Genomic DNA, 22869 nt, shown 5'->3' with positions numbered 1-22869 from the left:
GGGGGCAGGTCGGTGTGTGGGGAAGGAGTGAGTAAGGGAGCAGGTCGGTGTGTGGGGAAGGAGTGAGTAAGGGAGCAGGTCGGTGTGTTGGGAAGGAGTGAGTAAGGGAGCAGGTCGGTGTGTGGGGAAGGAGTGAGTAAGGGAGCAGGTCGGTGTGTGGGGAAGGAGCTGGAGAAGACGCCGCTCGCGTGAGGAGGGAGCGAGTCGTGCGCTGCGCCTTATGCGGGGTGACATGGAAATTATGTTTGCGTTTTCATTTCTCGAGTGCTACTGGTCGTCACGAAACGCGGGCTGACAGTTCCTTACCACCAGGCAGCCGAGCCTCGCTCTCCCCTCCCCGGCGCGGGACAGATGCTAGCCGGTTAGTCCTCCGACTCTTTCCCTGCCGCACGATCGCAAGCGACAGATGCCAGGGCCAGCGTGGTTCCTGGTCCAACATTTCTGTCGCCATCTCTGCCTTGAGCTCCCGCTGTGACCTTTAGCGTAGGGATCGGGATGAGATGGAGCACTAATGAACAAGCCCGGCTCTTGATCCTAAGCAGGCTCGGAGCGAATTCCTCGGCTCCGGCCAACTTCCCCTTCCCGTTCCGCCGACCCCACCTGCATCCCGAACGCTCCCAGGCTCTCTCTTGGGTACAGCTTGGCCTTCTTTAGGCTTTTTCATGTTGAGTATTTGGCCCGTTTGGTTGCATCTCTCCTCTAAACAGGAAAGGTTTACACTTTTAAGGATTCCATTTCGGTATAGTAACTAGATCATGTCCGGTTATATAACAAAATGAATAATAATAATTTATATCTTGGGTCTTCCGTGTTCAGTTAATTAACGTGCTGTATTACCAGAATGACTGCACACTATACTATCTGGAAACATATTTATTTAAGCCAATAAACACTATTATTTTAAGAGTCCAGATAAAGTCACCCGCGTTCAGTACAGAGTCAACTATAGTGAAGTAGGGATTTTAGTTTAAACAGGCTGTTTTGTTGGATGTGGTGAGGATTCACTCTGTTCTTTTTTAGTTGCCCTGTGTGTGTTAAAGCATTCATTTATTAACCCTCATTCTTTTACATTTTTTCCTTTGTCTTTCAGGCCCCCTTGTCAGAAGTGTCTTAAATACTAACAGTTTTTTCCCCATTACCAAGCTTACGTTTGCTATACATCTGCAACATTTTCCTCCCTGTAACCAATCATTTTTTTGTTGCATTTTTCTCAGCTAAAAATAATTATAATGGATATATCAGAGCAAGTAAGTTATTAATTTGTTTATTTTTTTGTGCTGTGTGTTTACTTTCCTTACTAACCTTTTTCATTTGATCATGTTTTTCTTTGCTGTTTTTTCTGTCATAATAACAATGGGCTCTTGGTGCAAAAGTGCCTTAGCTTTGCCTATATACAATGCGATGTATTGTTTCTAGATTCTGTTTTAAAAAGGTTTATATTGTGTGGTGGTGTTTTGAGCAGTAGGTGGTGCTAAAACTCCAGGGGAAAATGCATGTGGTTACAGTGAGGTCTACATAAAATACCTGTAATAAAGATTTCAGTTTGAGTAGCTTCAGTGTCGCTGCATTTTCGCTCAACCTTGGTCATACAGTAAAGTTCCTGTTTGCATTATTCTGCAGGTAGCATCTTTGTCAAGAACAATATCTTGGTTATGTATGGCAGTGTGGCAATGTATATTTGTTTGCTTCTCTCATACAAAGATTTTACAAAGTGTAATATATACTTAATTAGAAGTACTCATTAGTAATAATGTAGTTTTACATACTTACTCTCTGTATTATCTGTATTGTCAATTATCATAAACCTTTTTTGGCAACAGTAAAGTCTAGAATCATTACTTCTTTACAAGGTTATATATAAAACACATTATTTTCTCTTCTCATATTTAAACATGTATTTTAATAATGCAATCGTAAAAGAAAAAAAAGAAAAAAAAGGGAGATGCACATACATATAGGTTTTAAATGATGTTATTATTTATTTAATGATATTATTTTTCCCCGTTTACAGGCCTGCTTGATAAGAATCGCATTACAAACATGTCATTAGATTCTCAGTGTAGGAAGAGACAGTTGCCGTCTGGATTATTGTAGATCCTCTGCAGGGCTGCCACACCGCGTGTTCCTAAAGTAATGCTGTATATCTTTGACAAGGGGCAGATGAATCCAGGAGTTATCGGTACAGGGGTTTAAATCTTTGCGGCAGCTGACGGGAAGAATAATCATCTTTATATTGCTCAGAGCTAGTTTTGGGAAGGGTGGAAACAGATTTTTTTTCCTCATGCACTGGCTAACCTCTTAGCCACCGGATTTGAATTACAGTGGTAGTAAACCTATACAATTGCTAAGAGATGTGGAGCAGGCCTGGTATCCCTTGTATTAGATCAGATTACTAGAAGCCACCTTTACATTGTACCTGGCACTGCACTAAGGAGCTACTATACAGTGTGTTGCTGTGTATGCGCGCAACACAGGTGTCGTTTGTGTGCATGTTGTCTTGGTTTTAACAAACGGGTCCTCTAGGGTGGAATCAACAGTCTGGCCATCTGCATCCTTAGACACACAGTTCAATGGAATAATTAGCACTCACAGACTTGTACAGCCCTGTAACAACAAGACTGCATGAGCCTACAGTACACCCACCTTGTTTACACAACTTGCTTGACTTTATGTCAGATTCCCAGTCCTAAATATTGTTTTATGTGACCAAATTTCAACTGGATTGTAGCTTGTATGGCAGAATGTGTTCTTGCTTCTTTTGTGACGAAGGGAAAAATGGCTCTTTCTCTGTTCTGTGCACGTTCCTGTTCTTTTTCTGACAATGGTGGTGACTTCTGTGCTGTCATGACTCTGTTTTCCTTTGTGGGAAAAGAATAGGAAGGGAACAAGAGCAGTCCTTTAATTAATTCATGGTTATTATGAATAGCAAAGTATGTGTCATATCCAACATTTCATTTTAAGTGTACACCAAGTGGTTAAGTGGTGTTTAATAAAAATGAGATGTCTTACTTGATTATTAAAAAGTGACAGTATCTTTTATGACACAACTAAGTAACTTTTAAACCATAAATAATGATTGAAAAGGAAAATAAACTGCAGTATAGTGACATTGACATACATTTTCACTTTAATTGTTGGTCTGCCATACAAACATAGACATTTTTTAAAGAACCAAAGTTACAGCTTAGCCCCTTTTAATGTTTTGGCAATAAGTCCCAAGAGTAGAGTGTTACATTAGCGCCCGTTACTGAATTAACAATATTTACATTGGCAGGATTTGCTTAACTGCGCTATAAAACCAGACAGCTTTGTGGCCATGCACTTCAACGCGAGCCAACATGGCTGTGTGTTGTGTTCTCACTGCTTATTTATTTATTGTTTTTAATTATATATATTCTGTTATTCTATTTGTGTCTCCTTGTTTGGCAGTAAAGGATGAAGCTAGGCCAGCTTATCAGAACCGCTCGGTTAAAATGGGCAACAGCACGGCTAACGCTAACGCGGTGTACAAAGCGTGCCCCTGCGGAGACTCGGCCGAGCCCGTCCCTTTAGTTAACAACCGTAAAGGAAGCCTGCTGCTGCCCGCTGACCCCGCTCTGCGGCTGGGCTTCCTCAGACCCGGGTCGGGTCGCTTACAGAGGGCCTGCAGCCTGCCCGTCAAGTACCGCTACCACCCCGGCGCCGCCAGTCGAGGCCTGGGCACATGTAGGTCGGATGTTAGCCCGGGCGCTAACGGTGCATGCGGTTTCACGGTTTGCTGGAGTTTGGAGTGTGCCGCATGCACGCACTTTCGTTACTAACGACCTCCCGCGTGTGTGTGACTGCCTTGCTCACCAACCGACGTTCCGCTAAATATGTTAAAGAGAGCCCTGGGGGAGGGGAGACGTGCCCCACTCCTGATATTGTTTCCATTGTAATGTCTGTGTTAAGCTGGGGACAGACTTTAAAGCTGGTTATGCTAAAAGTAAAGCATGAACGTGACTGTTGTTCTAAGTAGGCTATCGCTAGTGTCGTATCCGGTAAAGTTCTTGTGTCCTTAAGTTCTTGTTTCCTTATCTGGAATGGCCTGTCTCTATTTAGCCATGTTGATGTGGTCTGTACATGACTACAATAGTCCATAATAGCCTTCTAAAAGTTTTTTCTCAAGCTAATTCAACTTTAATTATCATATTACATGTACGCAATGCAATATGACCACTGATCGATGCTGAAAACTAATTTACTGCAACTCTGAATGGTTTTATTTTGTTGGCTTGCCATTAGTACAGTTACACAGAGCACAGCCTAGACAGTGCGGCAGGCTACTTCAAAGTGCTATCAGCTGAATGTCACTGAGCTAGTTATTCTGTTCCTTCTTATTGTTCAACTGGTGATTTAGCTTTGAATCCGACGCAGTGTTCATATTGGCCGGGTTGTAGGTGCGTGCGTATTTCTAACGGCTGGAGATGTAAAAGTGCTGTCACGGCACTCTGGGCTGTCAAACGCTCACAGTTCGGTGTAGCCGCAGAAGTTGCTCCGCTGTAGAGTAACTGACTGAAGGGCGAGCGTTCTGTCCATAAATCACGCTGGCACTCGGACCAACCTAATTTAGTGAGCCAAGGGCAGCAGTACTGAGATTAAGCAGGTCCAGCAATCTGAGTGAGAATACATTTATGGAGCATAGCAGAGGACACGGAGGTCTCGCCAGGCCACCTTTACTGCCACGTGAGCAGTTTCATTTTAGAGAAACGTTATAGTTCACTGAAGTAATTTTGCAGTGCTGAAAGATTAAAATACGTTTGTTCTCATTTTATGTGATTTAATATACAGCATGAAACATGTACTTAAAATAATAAAACAATTGCTTGTTGGCTAATTGCTTGGAGAACTTGTGTACCTGTATGTTTACTAATGCCATGTGATATGGAAATTTAAATGCGTATTTGTGTTATTTTAGAAGTAAGAGTAATTTCTTCTGCAAATCTGTTTTATCGGTATAGAAGCAGGTAGCAGTGTTAGATGTTTTTTGGGATGGTAGTTATTTTGGCAAATGAGAGTCTCGGAGATGTTGCTAATACTAAGCAAAATATTCAGAAAACCCTGTGTGTACAGTATATTCCTTTCTTCATGGTTCAAAGTCGATGTTTATTTGAGTATTTGTGTGGCTTTGTAGATTTGAGTGTAATTTCTGTGGTGTACTCAATGACAAATTGATTTTTCTGTTACCATAAAAGTGGATGTTGCTGACAGCATTTTTGGGGAAAGTTTCGAAACCCAGTAATGGTAAGAATTCATAATACAAAATGAAGGGATATTGTGTCAGGTGGAGAAAGTGCAAAACTCTGTAAGGAAACGCATGAATAATACATAATATTATTTGATTTTAGAATTAATGAAAAGCTTTGTATCTTCAACATAGTGTTGTGTTTTAAGTTTAGAGGCAGATTGTACAGGTGGCACATTACACTGGGAGACCACAGGGGAGCGTATGTTTCCTCTGTCCGGAATTGAATTACTTGTATAAGTCTAATATTTGGCAGATGTAGTATAGCTGACCTTTTCGGCATGTTTGTTGAGTTAACTATATGTGGTTTTTATGAGTAAGCTAGCATTTTTTCAGTGCTGTTTCAGCATGAACTGGGCACCCTCAGGCCCCTGTGTACAAACAGCTTATAGACCGAATGATTATTGTGATAAAGGCCTCTATTCATTTGACTCTACTCAAATCCATTAGGTTGTCAACATATAATAACAAAGTTTACTGAGTTGCTTTTTCCTTTATTTCTGTGCAACACATTTGGTTATGCATGTGGTATACAATGTTGTTGTATACAAATTAAAGGGGAAAACCAACACAGGCATAGACTTTAACTAAAACCTACAGTAAGCACCAATCTTAAGTGTTATGAATTGAATAGATGCCATAGAGTCATTTTCTATATCCAAAACAAAGCAGGATGTTTGTTGGGCTGTCAATCATTTTTTGCATTAATTCATATCTACGGGGGCCTGCCATGTTTGAAATGGGCACGGTGATGGCATCTAGCAACACAGTGGCACTGATGTAGGACAAGCCAGGTGTGTCTGCTCTCGTTCTGATGGAACAGCACTGTGGTACCTATGAAAAAGCGTATGCGAATATTGTGGCCAAGTGTAAATGGCACTCCATGTACCCTTCTTGCCCAAATTAATCCATTTCCCTACTAACATGCCGTGAGAGTCTTGGCTCTGTTTTTGGGCGGGCGGGGGGCTGTGGGCCTCTGGGTTTTCCGTGACTGTTTGAGTGTTGGTTTCAGTGTTCTTTAATGTGTCATTTCCGTTCCACATTACAGTCCTGGCCATTCACCATGTGACACCTTTGCATATGTTTGCAGTCGAAGAGGAGCATCCATCAACGCTCTCGCCCAAAAAGAAACAGCGTAACGGAGGCATGAGAAATTCACCCAACTGCTCGCCCAAAATGATGAGGTAAGACGACAGCTTTAAGAAACTCTTCTAGGCTTCAAAATGACAAATGGAGAAAGGGAGACGTGTGTGTGTGTACTCGTGTGTGTGTGAGTGTGTGTGTGTGTGTGTATGTGTGCGCGTGCGTCTTGGGTGGAGGGGGGTACGGGTAGAGAGAGAGAGAAGGGGGAGACCCTTTAAGGCTGAAGCATTTATTCTGTCAGCTTGTCAGCGGTTAATGATAGAGCCGAGATATTTCTGTCATGAAAAAGACTATGAAAAGCTGTTTGAAAAATACTCTTGCTTTAAAGTCTCAGCTGTCACCCCGGTCCTGTCCACATGTATTTCTTAAATAGCAGTGGCACTAATGACAGCGCTAACCAATCAGAGGGACTCATGTGGTTACATGGCCCCAGGTCATTCATCTATTGTCGGAGTCCCTGTGAGTCCTGGGCTTGGTACTTAAGGCCGTGTGTGAGATGTATCGTCGCAATCAAAAATGAATTCAAATATTACCTTCCTTTTATCTTGTCCTGCGGAATTAAGCTGCTGTTAATTGATTTTGACTGATAAAAGGACGGAGATTCAACACATGTGGCCATGATATGAAGTATAATAAGCATTGATAAAAAATGCATTTGAGGAGTCGTGTTTGGAAAAGCAGGGCTGCAGGCACTGTGTTAAGACTTCAGCAGGGTCATCAACCGCCAACCTCCTTCCCCTTTAAACAAGCCCGTGTATTTCTGCCCTGACTTTTTTGCTACATGTATAATATATAGTTTTATGGAAACCTTAATTTAGCACGAGTATAGTGATCAAAGGTAAACATAAACTGAAATGTATTCATGATCTTGGTTTGAATTAATTTGCTAATACATGAAAGAAACTAGTTCAATTTTGATTCTGTATCCAGTTCTGTTACTGACTGTTTTAAGTATGCAACTAGGGACTATTTTGATATGTTTAATTTGTCAGAGTACTGTAGTGGTATTTAAGCAAATGTGATATATAAACTAATTTGAAATCATAGTGTCATGTTGTATCATATTCAAATATCATATTGTGCTGACAGTCATGATTTGATGCGGTTGTTCTATTATTGTAATCAAACTAGAACATTCAAAATACATATATTGTAGATAACATAGCCATCCTTGTTATTGTCTTTTTTATATTAGGATAGTCTTCTTGGGGGTTTTCAAAGTAAATTGATTAATAAACCATTCCTTAAACAGACATGTTTTTATGTTTTCTGTGTTTTATGTATGTTGTGGGAATAATGACATGGTGAGCCCTACACCAGAATACTCATATATATTATTTAAGACTCCAGAGATGTGATAAAGGACTTGAAATAATCCCTTTCATAAGATATATTGTTTTACCAACCTCCAGAGGTTCCAAACCATTAACCATATAAAGGTTTCTAGCCTCTTGAAATATATTACACAAGGGAGTGTTGTTCAGAATGCCCATGGTAAAACTCAAAGGAAACTGCATCCTGACAAACTGTGCGTGTGTGTGTGTGTCTGTCTGTGTGTGTGTGTTATGTGTGTGCTATTTAGTTTCCGGCTATCTGAATGTTTGTAAAGATATTAAGTGTCATCCCTAAACTTTAAGGAGAAAATCTGTGTGGTGCAAAGGGGACCATCCCCATTTGCCATGTAATGAATGCATCTTTCCTTTGATCTTTGAGTTATAATAATTCTTGGGAGTTATTTACAGTTTTGGTGTGCTTCAAAGCAGTGTCAAAGTTTCCATGCTTTAGGGCACTTCTGTATTCTGCTGGCTCTTGGGTACTGAGATGACAGGTCCTCTGTACTAGGTGTAGGGTTTTTTCTTTTCGTTTTTTTCCAAGTCATAGCCCTCAGCAAAACATCAAATTACCAAACATAGACCTGCCTACCTCTACACAAATACATTTCCCGTAGATATATTATACCATATATATTAAATACTTCAGTGTTACAAGGTGCATTTTATGCACGATAGAAAGTGATTGTTTGAGGTAGCCTTAGGGATACTTTATTCTACAAGCAGAAAAAAAAATGTGTATACCGTATCAAGTAAGGTTTTTAGAGGCCTCCGAGCCTCAAGGCCTTTGTAAATAAGTAATGATCAACAGATTGGCTGTGGGTTTTTGAAAAGCATGCCTTTGTCAGTTTGCATGATGGGGAAAATTTTCAAAGCGAAGCTCGCTTTCATTGCCTGCTGAAGAGGGATTGAGGGAGCAGGCTCGTCCCAGCCTCGCTCTTCTGCCGAGCCGGCGCTGGAATAGCTAAACGCGTTTCGAAAAATAAACCAGGAGCGAGAGCAGCTTTGAGGGCAATTTCTCCCAGATTTCAGCTGCTTCACTGAGCTTCATGTGGATTTGTGCGTAGACTAGTCACAGCAGTTTCACACGTATTTATCGTAATATGAATTGTAAATACATATATAAAACATACACTATGGTACATACATAAATAGGGGTAATTGTCTTTTGTTGTTACAAAATATAATACAATACAATGCAGATACCGATATAAGGGTGATATATAGACTCTATTCGGTTTCTTCAGTCCGTTTTGTAATCTGGTGGAATCGTGCACACACAAATACTGTACAGTAGATCCTGAAAACAAAAGACTGCACACCTAGGAAGGCTGACGGCTGTGTGTGCGTGTGTGCGTGTGTGTGTGTGTGTGTGCGTGCGTGTGTGTGTGTGTGTGCGTGTGTATCTGTGTTGGCTTGAATAAACAGCCCAATAAAACAAGCCGCTACATAAATAAAGCCATTCCCCCGCCCACGCGCCATCAGCCGTGCCGTTGAAGTAACAAGTTCTCTCTTATTCCCGCGCACAAAGAGAAATCCTCTCCCCGAAATTAACACCATTCCCATGGACCTTTTGATGGGCCCTGGGACGCATCTAATTGTGGGAAGTCACAATGCATTTGTTCAGATCTTCCCGTGCAGTGGCGCAGATGTCATGTCTGCTACCCGGGACTGGCTGCGATCGGTGGAGTCGTCTCGTGACAGCCAGTCACGGCTGACAGTCTGTGAAAGATAGCTATCCTGGTAGAGCAGCGCGGCAGCAGTCATTGTGCTGAGGGGATATTGAAGTGACAGGGGTCTGCGGAGTGAGTAGTGAAACATAGAGCTCATAATGAAATATTCAGCCGAGGTGTAAAAAGCACTAAATGCTCTCACTGTTATTAGCACCTGTGCTTGCTCATTTCCATCCTCCTACCGCGCATATTAATTGATGCTGTTTTTTTTTTTAATACTTTATTTGATCATTTAAAAATAAAGAAAAATGTGCAGTGGTCGGTGGGGGAGCAGTAGATGTGCGTGTGTGTGTGTGTGTGTGTGTGTGTGGGTGTGGGTGTGGGTGTATGTGTATGTTGTGGTGGGGGCAGATAAATAGATTGTTGGAAGTACAGCAATCCTATTTAGAGTGAGACATGTTAAAGAGTCATATGGCTTGTGTGTGTGGGTGGGAGGTGTGTGTGTTGTTATTATTTTTTTTTTTAGGTAGCAGAGTAATGCAGTGTTAGTAGCAAGCAGAGTAGTAATCAAATTAAGTTATGTTTTTTTTATCATCTCACATTACTCTATGAAATATTTTATTTACTCGTGTTTAGAGCCAGTTGGTGAAAGACACCATTGTTCAGACTGAAGTATACAGTATACAACATGCCAGGGAAATATGAATACATATGGACTCTCTTTAAGCTTGTGTTTCTCAGTAAGCATCATACCCTGCTGTGGATAGGCTATGTTTTGAAACAGCTGGTAGCTGGTATTTCAAGCTGGTCATAGCTGGATTTTACATGAGGGCATATACTTAGGATTGATTAGCCACCAGAACTAAATACATAATAAACACATCCACAAAACCCTATATCCAAAAATAGAGCTCAGTATACAAGTCTTTCTCTGAACACGGCAAGTACCATGGCTCTACTTAAATATACAGCATGGCACTTTCTGTTAATTGTTATGGATTGTAGCTAGCCGTGAAAGGGTTTACCTACATATTCCTCCACACACTGTAGAAGTGGGACTGTAGGAATGAGCCCCAGTTTGTCTCCTTTGGTTTGTCCAGGTGACAGGATATGTCAAGTTGGTGGTACAATACATTACAGCCAGGGTCGTGAAAAGACTTAATCAGAGTTAAAATTGGCACTAGCCGTCAACAAGCCTTAAAAAGCCAGGCTCTGTGTATTTCACATTGATATCCAGGTCATTAGTACTGGTGGTTTTGTTTCTGTGTGGGGGTTGAGAAGTACTGTACAGGGCATGTTAAGGAAGAGAGATGCTTCCCTGAAGCCACTTTACTGAAAGGAGGCTTTATAGTCTAGCCTTAGGCTATTACCTTAAAGGCAGGCGTTTTGACCCATTCTTCTTGAAGCCTGAGGTACTACACTTTCTCCTGACACCATCATACATACTTAAACTGCTTCTTACGGTGTAATTCTGAAAGGGCCTGTGTGGATCAGAGAGATTCATTATTGATGGACAGAGGGAGATTATTTTGTTTCTAGTTCTGCTTTTTACAGTTCAGATAATCATATTGATTATGGACAGGGAAAACCAAATAAAGTGAATGTGATATTTTAAATATAACTGTTACATTATACAATTCATGCACATATTGTACTGTATTATTGTCCAGTTAAGTGAAAAGAGCATATTACTGTAGTATATAACATATTAACACTGTGTATACTATGCATTTAAGTCTTTGACATGACTAGTATTTAACCACAACCCAAAATAAAAATGTATATTTTGTTATGGTTTATTGATGCATGGTTTTCTGCATGAAGACCTAGCCTTGCAACCCAACGATTTCTTAGGTATTCTTAGGTATTTTCTTAGGTATTTAACCCACGCTTTTTAGTAAAAACCCAGCTGTGTGCAGTTCAGTTGCATTGAAGGAATTTTCATTTTAAAATGGTAATGTATAGCATATAAATTGTGATGGTTTGCATTTAAATGAAAAGTGGTATTAATAAAAAGAGACACCAAAGACAAAGAATAAAAATATGGAATAAGAATAAGAAAAGAATGGGACAGTGAATTAGAGGAAAATAATAAAGTGCTTATTTGACTTATTTAAAGGCTTTGACTTTTAAGTTTGGCTTTTGTACCTTGTCATACATGTAAACTGTATAAACTGTGCCTACGATAATCATAATCAAATAATATTCAATTAATGATGTTTTTATTGTTTCTGGTAAACATTAGGCATATCATTGTTGTACTTCTTGAATTAACCATCCAAAATATATTGTGGGCTCATTGTATTTTATTTGTTTTTGGATTTAGTTACAGAAAAATATACTCGCCGTTTTGTATTCCTATATTTGTCCTTTAAAAAGGCTGCACACATCATAACTCTGGACTTACAGTACTGTAAAGGTAAACCTGGTGAGACTACAGGCACCCCTGCTTGTGGGACCTCCTTCATGGTCAGTGTTCCTCAGAATCAAACTCCGCTGTTCAGTCTGCTGACATAAATTAGCTTGTTTGGTCTTGACGCACTGCTGAAACTTTAATGGCCTTCAGTTTGGAAAGCAAAATGTGATTGGGCAAATTGCTAAAATATTTAAAGTGCGGCCTGTTAAAGCTTTTACAGCGAAGAGCATGGCGTCAGAAGTTGTATGTGGTAAAAGCACGTAATTGGCTCTCCATTCTCATGCCAGTCAGTCACCAGGGCGGGCGGTTTCCGTCCTTTCCACTCCATTGCTGATGCTCATGTCAGCGTTTTGATGACTCTGCATTCCTGGCAGGTTGAGAGATGGATAGTGACAGGAGTAAACATGGAAAGCAGAAAAGAAGTAGACGGAGCTGGTTTATTTATTTTTAGTCTCTGCGGTAACTGAGGTGATTCGTTAACATTTCAAATTCTTTATATGTGATTGCGCGGCTGTAAAGGGTGTATCATCACAATTACATTTCGCAGCTTTTATTTTTCTGTTGGCACTGTGGGTGTTTGAAAGGCTGTGTTTTATGTTTATAAGTCAGTGATTACAGGATTTACAAAGACATAGTGTTACTATTTTGGCTGTAATAAAGGTGTTCTATGCTGTGACTTCATCTTGGACATATTGATCCATCAATGATTAAAACTATTTAAAGGAAATGCCAAATATGATGTATGAATATATTTGTATATATTTGACAATACAGAGAATGCACTGACAGATCATTGGCCTCACAGTTTTGTATTTTTTTTCTTTTGTTGTTTTTGTCTGGGCAGGCACGACCCCTTGCTCATTCCTGGAAACGAGCAAATTGAAAACATGGACGTTAACGTGAAGAAATATGACTCCACAGGGATGTTCCACTGGTGTCCGTCCAAAGACATTGAGAAGGTTATCTTGGTGGGTAAGATTACCTCAGAGGACACAGGGTCATGGGCATTAAGCCAATCTTCACACAGCACTGGAGCAAATGCTGGCATGTACAGATGTGGCATTTAAAAACATAATAACTCATGTGACATGCTATTTCTACTGGTCAGCCATGTTTATTTCTTTATTTATTAAGGGCCTGAAATTGCCCTTGCTGTTCGTGGAATTTTATTGGACATGTATATTATTTTATCCAAGAATTACACTATTGTTTGTTGTAAATTAGAAATGATATTATTTTTCCATAATAGAAGACAACTGCATCATTCCTTATTACATTCAGGCTGTGGTCATGGTTTAATTTCATACAGACAGCTCCAGAATTATTGGCACCCTTCATAAAAATAAAGAAAAAAGGCTGCATATAATAAACAACACACATAATATATATATCTATACTGAATGTTATGTTCAAACAGGAAAACTATAGTTTTCTATTGTCTGGTAATGGGTACCAGGGATATCAATGGTCTTGACAAGTTCTGCATGGAGGAATGATCAAAAATCCCTCCAAATGTGTTCCCTAAAATTATAGGAAAAGGTTTATGGCTGTCATCTTTGCCAGGGGTGGTTTCATCAGGGGTCCTAATAATTCTGAAACTTGCATTCTGCAGAAATTATATGTGTAAAATGTTAAATGTTGGAAAATGAAGTTTATTTATATGTTAGTTTACAGGATTTATGTGCATAGGGTACCAATAATTCTGTACCTGACTGTATATGTGTTCTTAATCTCAAAATGTTCTTCAACAATTAATGACTGCATGCATCAAGTTTTAATCATAACTCAATTATGCCTCAACTATATTTGTCATATAACTAAATTGTTTTAATTTTACTGGCAATTACTGGAGCATAAATTGCTGTATTTTAACTGTAATACAGAGGTGGAAAATCCAAGGGCCAAAACGTCCTGTCATGTGTTTCTGCTACCCATGAACTTCATTAATTACAGTAGCTATACTGTAGATGAAGAATTTAGCTAATTAGCCAGGTGATTGGAATAAAATACTGGGGAGGACTTTTAGTTTCTGAACCTGGATTTTCAACCTCTGCTCTAGTAATATGTTTACAGTATATCATTGTTCACTATTGTTTTTTTGTTGAAAGGTGAGTATATCTGTATTGCCGTGGCAGAGAAGACTTGTTGCAGGCGTTCTGTTCAGCTTGAATACTTGGCTTCTCAGGCTTTTTTCTGCCACTGACACAATCCATCATTATCATTCTGTCATATTTCACTGTTTTTTTTTCCCCCTTCTTCCCTCCTTCAGACTCGTAGTGAGGCTGCCATGACGGTTCTGAGCGGTCATGTGGTGGTCTGTATATTCGGGGATGTCAAGTCGGCGCTGGTGGGGTTGCGAAACTTGGTAATGCCTTTGAGAGCGAGCAACTTCCACTACCATGAACTGAAGCCTATCGTGTTCGTGGGCTCTCTGGAATACCTGAAGCGGGAATGGGAAACACTTCACAACTTCCCTAAGGTTTCCATCTTACCTGTGAGTATGGAGGCATTTTCCTGTATTGCAAACTGTATATTAAGGATGATTGGATCAATGTGACTCATCTAATTCAGTTGCTACATTGGCAGGACATCAGAAATTGGTGATTTATTTAAGGTAGTGCTGACGTTTGTCTGTATTATGTGCCCCTTTGTTGTCTTGTTTTATGAGCTGCTATGACAAGCCTACTGTATGTGATATTAGGTTCAGAGCTAGGCTATTTTATATCCAAATTTCATCTGAGATTATTTATTTTTGTCTTTGGTTTGAATAAGCTGGCAGCAGGCCTTGTGTGGCAGTATGGAATATTGATGTAAAATGCCTTAACTTTGCTTAAGTAATTTACCTGGGGATTTTCATTTGCAGAACTTTTTGGTCTAAATATTAATACTGCAGAGTAGTACTACAGTGACTATTGCCAACTCAGTGAGCACTTTATTAGGTAGACCTGTACACCAGCTTGTTAATGCAAATATTTAATCAGCCAATCATGTGGCAGCAACTAAATGCATAAAAGCATGAAGATATGGTATGGTTCAGCTTTATTTCAGACCAAATGTCAGAATGGGGAAGAAATGTGATTTAAGTGACTTTCTGTGGTTTGAGAAAACTGCTGATCTCCTGGGATATTCATGCACAGCTTTAGAGTTGGTGCGAAAAACAAAAAACATCCAGTGAGCAGCAGTTCTGTGGGCAAAAACGCATTGTTAATGAGAGAGGTCAGAGGAGAATGGCCAGACTGTTCAAAGCTGACATGAAGGTGACAGTAACACAAGTAAACATGATAGCTTGATGTGAAAATTTGCCATACATGCAAATGATCATATGGCATAATCATTTTGGGTAGTATTCTCTTCATAGCAATACAACAGATTATGGGTCTGTTTATGTAAACAGCCAAATTCACATCTATACATTTTCAACCATGTTTGCCATCTACATATTGTAGTTGCTTGTGATTAAATAACTATTAAATATATCAACAGCACATTATCCACAAGTATTTCATATTGCTGGGGAAAAACATAAATAGTATCAAAGCTATATACCTGCATATGTGTGTTTGGTCTTAAATGAAATTAATGGAGATGTAACTGATATCTGTCAGTTTCTGAGTCACATCCATGTACTGTAGCTGTCAGACTGAATACATTATCGCAATCTGAAGGAACAGTAGGGCAGACTTCTAGGTTCTGGTAGTCAAAGCATAGCCTTAAATAAGTGTATGTGTAAAAATATTTTTTTTACACATACACTTATTAAAATAATTGTTTTTGTTCATTTTCATTGGGTAAACATTCTTTTTTTATTATTGACACAATACTCATACCTGCAACTAAATATTTACAAACATAGCCCTTTTTTAGATTTGAGTCTATGCCAGAGATCGTTTGTGCGCTGAGATGAAGCTGGTGTAATGTAAATAAATTGCTTGGCATGTGTACAGAGATGTGAAGCTCTGGCATGGAGCCTGCTCTTCTCCCTGTTAGGAAGTGCTCGGCTGAATATTAAAACTAAACCCAAAACGCTGCCATCAGCACCATCTACCCTTTAGATTAGCACACATCTCCGATTTCCCAGCACGTACTCGGATCTGCTGAATGTCATGCAGTTTAAAAAAAAGGAATACTCACTCGTTAACTAATTTCCCAAAGCTCTGTTCTCAATATTTAATTTGTTTTCCTTTTTTTCGCTGAAGGGTACGCCATTAAGCCGGGCTGATTTGAGGGCTGTCAACATCAACCTCTGCGACATGTGCGTTATCCTGTCAGCCAATCAGAACAATATCGACGATGCCTCTCTCCAGGACAAGGAATGCATCTTGGCATCACTCAACATCAAATCTATGCAGTTTGATGACAGCATTGGGGTCTTGCAGGCTAATTCCCAAGGTAAGAAGTGCCCTATAATACTTCACTGCACTGCCTACAGGGGACAGGACCTGGCAAGAAGAATATCCCTCATTGGGTGATTTAAAATACCTCACATCAGTTTGACAGTTAAACCTGCTGATTACTCCTAAGGTTTTTTTATAGACAGCCAAGGCTTTTCTGTTTTTTTTTCCCCTCTGTGCCATCATTATGAATAAATATTATCATAAGAACATAAATGGAGTTGGCAGCTGGTTTAACCCAAATTGAAGGGGAGGGCGGGAAGTGAGCCATTTACATAGGAACGCCTCTTAGATTGCCCTGTCTGGCGTTGCACATAGACAATGGGAGCTGAAAGCGCACAGTAGCAGTGCTCTAGCGTTGTATACTGCTCTTTGGTGTATACGGTGGTGTCACGCGCTCAGCTTCCTCAGTAATTGAAATAGCAGTCATTATGATCTATGTTATTCTCCGCCATTAACATCTGCCACCACAGCTCTGTTCCCAGACAAATGGAGTCCAACAGATTGTTTATAAATTCAGATAAACATGTAACCTCTTGTGCCCGTCCGGATGCATCATCATTAACCGAGCGCTGTAATTTGTAAGTGCCACGTTTCCCGATGCCGTTCATTAAGAAAATTACCCATGTACCCATCCTGTAGATTTCTCCCCGAACACCATTAAGACTTTGATACTTGTTGAAAAGGCGTCTTTTGAAGAAAAAAAAAAATCAAATGTGTTTAATGAAAGCCTCGAGAGTCATTCTCTTAAAAAATTTTTAGAGTGTAATATGAGTTTACAGTTATGGTTTTGCTAAATTTAACACTATGACTGAAGATGATTACTATTATCTAAGCAAGTAACTTTTGTTATGTAACATATTGCAATTAGTTTGAATATACTGTAGAGGGAAACATTTTTCTCTGTACTCGCCACAAGAGTAGTCTACTATGCCATTCCTCCATCCCTTAAAGGGTAGCCACTAAGAGATGCACATGTTATGTGATGAATCTTATCATCGGTGACTGATTGCCATGCTTCAACAAAGGTGTTCAACCATTGTTTAAGTCCCTCCAATGTCAATAACAGTACGAGATTCAGAGCAACAAGTGCGAATGAATAAAAGCGGAAGTTGGTCACGAGGGGACGCTTTGCTGTGGTTGGGAACGTGTGAGCCCCAGTACTGCCTGCGGGGGAAACACTCTTCCCCAGCTCTGGTATCTGCAGCTGTGGTGAAGTGAAGGGGAGGTGTCTTGTCGGGGAGCATGGAATATCTCTGTAAATCAATTGTTAAATAAATGCTCTGGGTTATTGGACACAAACTCTTTAATCCCAGTGTTTTTGTTGGGGTTGAGAGCCTCAGGCAACTCCAGCCCCCTTTACAAGACCAAACATTTTTGAATAACCCTGATGACCTAGTCCTAGCTTGAGTATTTCTTATTTTTTCATTTGAATTTTGTTCATAGTTTATTTCATTCCTGACGGCTTGAGTTGGCAGCGATAGTGCTTAACCGCATTGGACCAATAGCTTTTATGCTCATTTTAGGGCTTAAGTTCACTATTTCCAATTCTACCTACAGAAGAATTGCTGAAACAGTTAGTGTCTCTGTTTTCCAAAGCTATCCAACCATGCTGTATTGCTACCTTAAATGTCCTGACAGAAAATGGCAATGCCTCTGTGTAGCATTTTAAAAACTTTGTGACCTGAATCCATTCGCCGCAATACGTTTGTCACCGTAAAACTATAAGCTTGCATTTTCCTAAGTCAGCATTAAATGACGGATGTCAAAACACAGGCTATGTATTATGCATATACAGTACTGTAGCATTACTGATTTAAGGTGTTTACTTGTCAGCTCGGAGAAATGCAAAAATGTCAAGTTGTGTGTATTCATACTCGTGTGGCTTGTAGTGTATTTCATGCATCCGAGTGGCACTTTTTTCCCATAAAAGGTTTGCAGGTTGCACTTCAGCACTCTTATGGTAACAAAATGACCAACATGTAAAATTTATACAGGGCAGTTGATGGAAGGCTATAAATGCTAAATAAGCTTCCGTTGCCCCTAAAAGCAGAATGTATGTCCCTATTGCAATATTTAGGCAGGTATCTGAATAATTTCTACCGTTCTCCCATTTTTTTTACCAACAACTGGTCATCTGAAAATGTGCACATTTTACTTAATTAAATGCAGAATACGTGTGCAGTGGCGTGCAATGGCTGTTCATCATGTTGCCAACCATAAGATTGAATGTTCATCCCGTAAAAGGACACAGGCACAATAATTAATGAGTTGCTAATCTCTCTTTGCAAACTCAGCACCAATGTTGCAATCTTTCTTCTCTTCATTGTAGACCTTGGTGTCTTTTTAATCTATCACAAACAGAGCTGTCGGTCACAGCCTAGCCCTAAAGGTCAATAGTGGATTACAGTGGTTTTTATTTTTTTAATTATTTACAGAGCCTATTGTGATCTCTTTGTCTCTACTTAAAAGGAAAGGCTGTACTGTCTCTCGTAACAATTGATTGCCATTGTTTTTTTAAGCTCTAGGATTTAAAGACTTTTTGACATCCATGTCAAACATCTAACAGATCTTTAGAGGGGTTAGTTCGGGGAAATGATTGTAGTTTTTCTCCTTAACCATAGCATTAGGGTATTTCAGGTTAATGTTATTTTGGTAAAGCTTTATTTTACAGACCGTCAATTGCCGTGTATGTACTGGGTAAATACCAGGTACTTATTAGGAAACTATTTTGATTTTGGATGTAAGTACTATGAAAGCGGATGTAAAACACATTTACATAGTGCTTACATATGGTATTTACTGATTTTTTTGGACTTTGACATCCAAGTAGTTACCTAATAATTACACAAGTAGCTGTGTATTTACCCAGTAAATACTAGGTAATTAACGGTCTGTAAAGTAAAACACTACCCTTATTTATTTCAACCAGTTTCCCATTCAGAATCAAATATCCAGTAAAGGTGTGTTGATGTGTGTGCCTCTAACCGTGACTTTTTCTAATGAAGGTTTCACGCCTCCTGGGATGGACAGGTCTTCCCCCGACAACAGCCCGGTTCATGGACTGGTCCGACAGGCCTCCATCACAACCGGAGCAAACATCCCCATCATAACTGAGCTAGGTATGCCAACGACAACAATGGCTCAATCTCATTTCACAACCAAAAGCTGGTCGTTTTATCTACCGGTATTTTCAGCTGCGTGATAGATCAAGAATATTAATCTAAAATACTCTTGTCTTCCAGATTTGTCCTTTAGTTTGGATTTATTATTTGTTGTTAAACTTTTAACTTTAACTGAAATATTATGTTTTCTTTGCAGCCGCATTTTTAAATCCAGTTTGATGATGGCTGAACTTACCAACCTTTCTTAGTACAGAAAACAAAAACAAAATATTGATTGAATCCAGGCCTTTATCTTGAAAAATGTTTCTACAGTCTCTATCTATACCTAATATCTGCCTGCTTAATACTAAACCCATGTGTTGTATGTACTAGCAGACTACTAGCAGACTACATTTACAGTTTGGAGACAAATACAAGAAAGAAATGTCATTTAGGGGAAGAGGAGTTGTTAAGTAGAGGTAGAAAAGCTGCCTTAACAAAAAAATTGGAGTAGCAAAGTGGTCCATTTATTAATAACAATGACTGTGACAGTATTCCCTGGGCACTGAGACTCATGAAAGTTTCAGATCTCAGTGGGCACTAAAGCACTGGAGACCGGCCACTATAACTCTCCCCTGACCCAATTAGAACGCATTGTAGGCAGAGGGACTCTAAAAACGGGGACATTAAGCGGGATTTCAGTAACCTTCCCGTGCCACTCCTGGGGAGCTACGCTACGAAAGCACGGGAGGGAAAGTGCGGCTGAAACAAAAGTTTACTGTGAATTTATCCTCTATTTTTAAACATTCACATTTTCTCTGAATTGTGCCGGATCAACACGTACAAAGGAATATAATTATCAAAGCATTGAGGAAATGAATAATAAAACAATACTCTTAATGAAAACTAACAGCCTTATGTAAGTTCATGTAAAGCTGCTTGTCAGTTGTATTGGCTGACCCTTTCAGTGTTATATCTAGCAGTGTAAATGGCAAGTTTGTGACAACTGCGAGAGAAAAGAACAGATAAAATAACATCATTCTTCTGTTTTTCCACTGACACAGATGGAAGTAAGTGCTTTGATTATGTATTAAAAGTAGGACTTAAGTTTTCTTTTTATGTAGCTTTTACAGTAGTAATGCACAAAGGCTTTTAAAGTAACATGCCTACATTAGTTTTGGTGGTCTTAATTTAGTTGTTTAATTGTTCTACAGTCAACATCTACAGTCTTGGGCTTGGTTAATTTTTTATCGACCTGTATGAATAACTATTCCCCCTACCTCCCTTCCATGCCACAAAACTGCGTCATTAGCCAAACCTCCTGGCAAACAGCCTTTGGTATCATTAAGTCAGGACAAAAACATTGGAACCAACATTCAAATGATAACTGAACTGGGTAAGCCTGCCTTTGTCCTTTCTCTGCGGTGTCTTTCTCCCTCTCCTCCATCAGCTTCTGTTGATTTATCCGGCTGCAGTAGAAGCCTGATCCCATGGCATCACTTTGAACACATTTTATTCTGGGTTCTGGTTGAAATTGACTGTCTTGTTTTGGCCTTTTTTTAATGATTTTTTTTTGAGCATCGCTAGGCCTTTGATCACACCGGTCTCTCCTCGTGGCTGTTTCCATAGCATGTCTTCGCAGTTCCTCCTCTGGCCTGGGTCCTTTTCATCAGCCCCGTGTCAATATGACAGACGTTTCTTTCTTGCGGCTCGCAGGAAGTCTCGGAAGAAATAAAATTTCAAAAACAAAACTCAAGATCAAACCTTCCTTTAAGCTGTTTATTTTTTATTGTTTTTCTAGATTCCTTCCAAGCATAGATGCTCCATTGAAGCTATAGCACACAAAGAAAGCTTTTTTGATGCACTTTTCAAATGAAATAGGATTTTGGTGTTTTATTGGAGAATAATGTCCGTTGGTGCTAGAAGTTTCCGGAAATAACATTGAAGCAGGCCGGGCCACAGGCTCATGAAGCAGACGCTTAAAGTGTTAATTTGTTCTTTTATTTGAAATAAGTATGGACTGAAATAAAGTAATGCATTTATTCTTTTCTTGAGTCAATCATATGGGTGTCATATAATTTTACAGTATAATAAAGCAGCTCAAATCTGCAAGTAGTACATTATGCTGACTGACATTATGCTTCACTTCATTACCATTAATTAATGTAATTATTCAATATAACTTATAACTATATTTTTTATATTATTTAATTCAATTTCAAATTACATTTTTAAAAGTGTGTGCTATATGTCTCCTTGGGAAGTATGATACATCTGGAAAATATGGAATTATATATATTTTATAAAGTGTGTATTCTCAATAGAAACATTCTTGACCAAGCAGATATTCAATAGTATTACCAAGCTGGTGAAAAGGGAAACACATTTCCTCCTTTCAATTTTAGCTTCAAGCTGCGGGAATGCATGGTCCTACAACTGCATGAATTACATGAACGTGGGATGTAATGTACAGTAACTGAAACAGATTACGGTTGGCCAGCAAATCCTTACTAAAGGTGTCAGGCAAACGTGTTGCCTAGACAAACAATTGATAACAGTTATTCGATAACCTGATTTATTACAGTTGATGTCATGTTTTGACAAACTTCCCAAATTCCACGTTTAGTGTAAGCATACTGTTTCCTTCCACTCTTTCAATGCTTGATAATAACATTCCATACATCATTAAAACAAAACGTGCGGCAGAAGTCCGAATAAGGATCAATGTTCAACCTCCAAACGTCAGACAGAGTATTATTCCCAGCCATGCTGAGATGTACTGTTGATTTTGCTGTTCAGTGCACTGAAATAAAGAACTTGGATGAGGCTTGCCTGTTGCTGTCACTTCTGGCAGCTGGAGGAGTGTAGCTGAAAGTTAGCGGGTTTTCAGCCTCCTCTGCTGCTCTCAGACCGCGGTGTCTCTTTGCGTCCGCAGTGAACGACTCCAACGTTCAGTTCCTGGACCAAGACGACGACGACGACCCGGACACGGAGCTGTACCTCACTCAGCCGTTCGCCTGCGGGACTGCGTTTGCTGTCAGTGTGCTGGACTCCTTAATGAGTGCGGTAGGTCACAACTATGCGGTGATGAATTAATGGCACGTTTCAGGCACTGTGGTAGGCAGGAGGAGGATGTGTCACTCCTTTTAGCGGTCAAGAAAATAAATTGCGTAAAAATTCAAAGCAATTTAAAACAATGGAGATTTCACAACTGATAGAAGTTATATTGTTAAGCATCCTGGCTATGCTTAATGCAACTACGAGTCTTACTATACAAGAGAGGTCTTTTTTTCCTTTCACAAATGTGAACTTATTTAATCACCAATACGAACTAATCAAACTGTAATTTTCTTTCATTTATTGCATTTATTTATATACATACAGTATAGCTAAAGAGAGAGAACATTTGTAATTTACATTTACAGGATGTACGTAAGACACAAATTCTTTTCCTGGTTGTAGTATGATAAATGTAGTGAATATATAAATAAGAAAGAAAAAAAAATGAATTCTGTAAGTATAATTATTTTAAAACACATGTGGCAGGA

At 39.5% G+C, this 22869-nt stretch overlaps 1 protein-coding gene across 4 annotated transcripts in view; it reads left to right on the top strand.

Moving 5' to 3' along the window:
• The window catches only part of LOC133116402 (calcium-activated potassium channel subunit alpha-1), a 173852-nt gene that overhangs the window by 139160 nt on the left and 11823 nt on the right, over positions 1 to 22869 (top strand). For 3 of the 4 annotated variants that reach the window (XM_061225913.1, XM_061225896.1, XM_061225904.1), the window contains exons 20-25: positions 6354 to 6447; positions 12671 to 12794; positions 14096 to 14320; positions 16023 to 16215; positions 19226 to 19339; positions 22257 to 22387. In XM_061225913.1, the coding sequence (XP_061081897.1) occupies positions 6354 to 6447; positions 12671 to 12794; positions 14096 to 14320; positions 16023 to 16215; positions 19226 to 19339; positions 22257 to 22387 (881 nt within the window). Of the gene's footprint in view, positions 1 to 6353; positions 6448 to 12670; positions 12795 to 14095; positions 14321 to 16022; positions 16216 to 19225; positions 19340 to 20633; positions 20718 to 22256; positions 22388 to 22869 lie in introns of all 4 variants that reach the window. The other variant, XM_061225922.1, reaches the window with a different exon arrangement.

This window comes from Conger conger, chromosome 2 (genome assembly GCF_963514075.1).
Source record: "Conger conger chromosome 2, fConCon1.1, whole genome shotgun sequence".
Lineage (NCBI taxonomy): Eukaryota > Metazoa > Chordata > Actinopteri > Anguilliformes > Congridae > Conger > Conger conger.
This window is presented reverse-complemented; position numbering and strand designations above follow the sequence as displayed.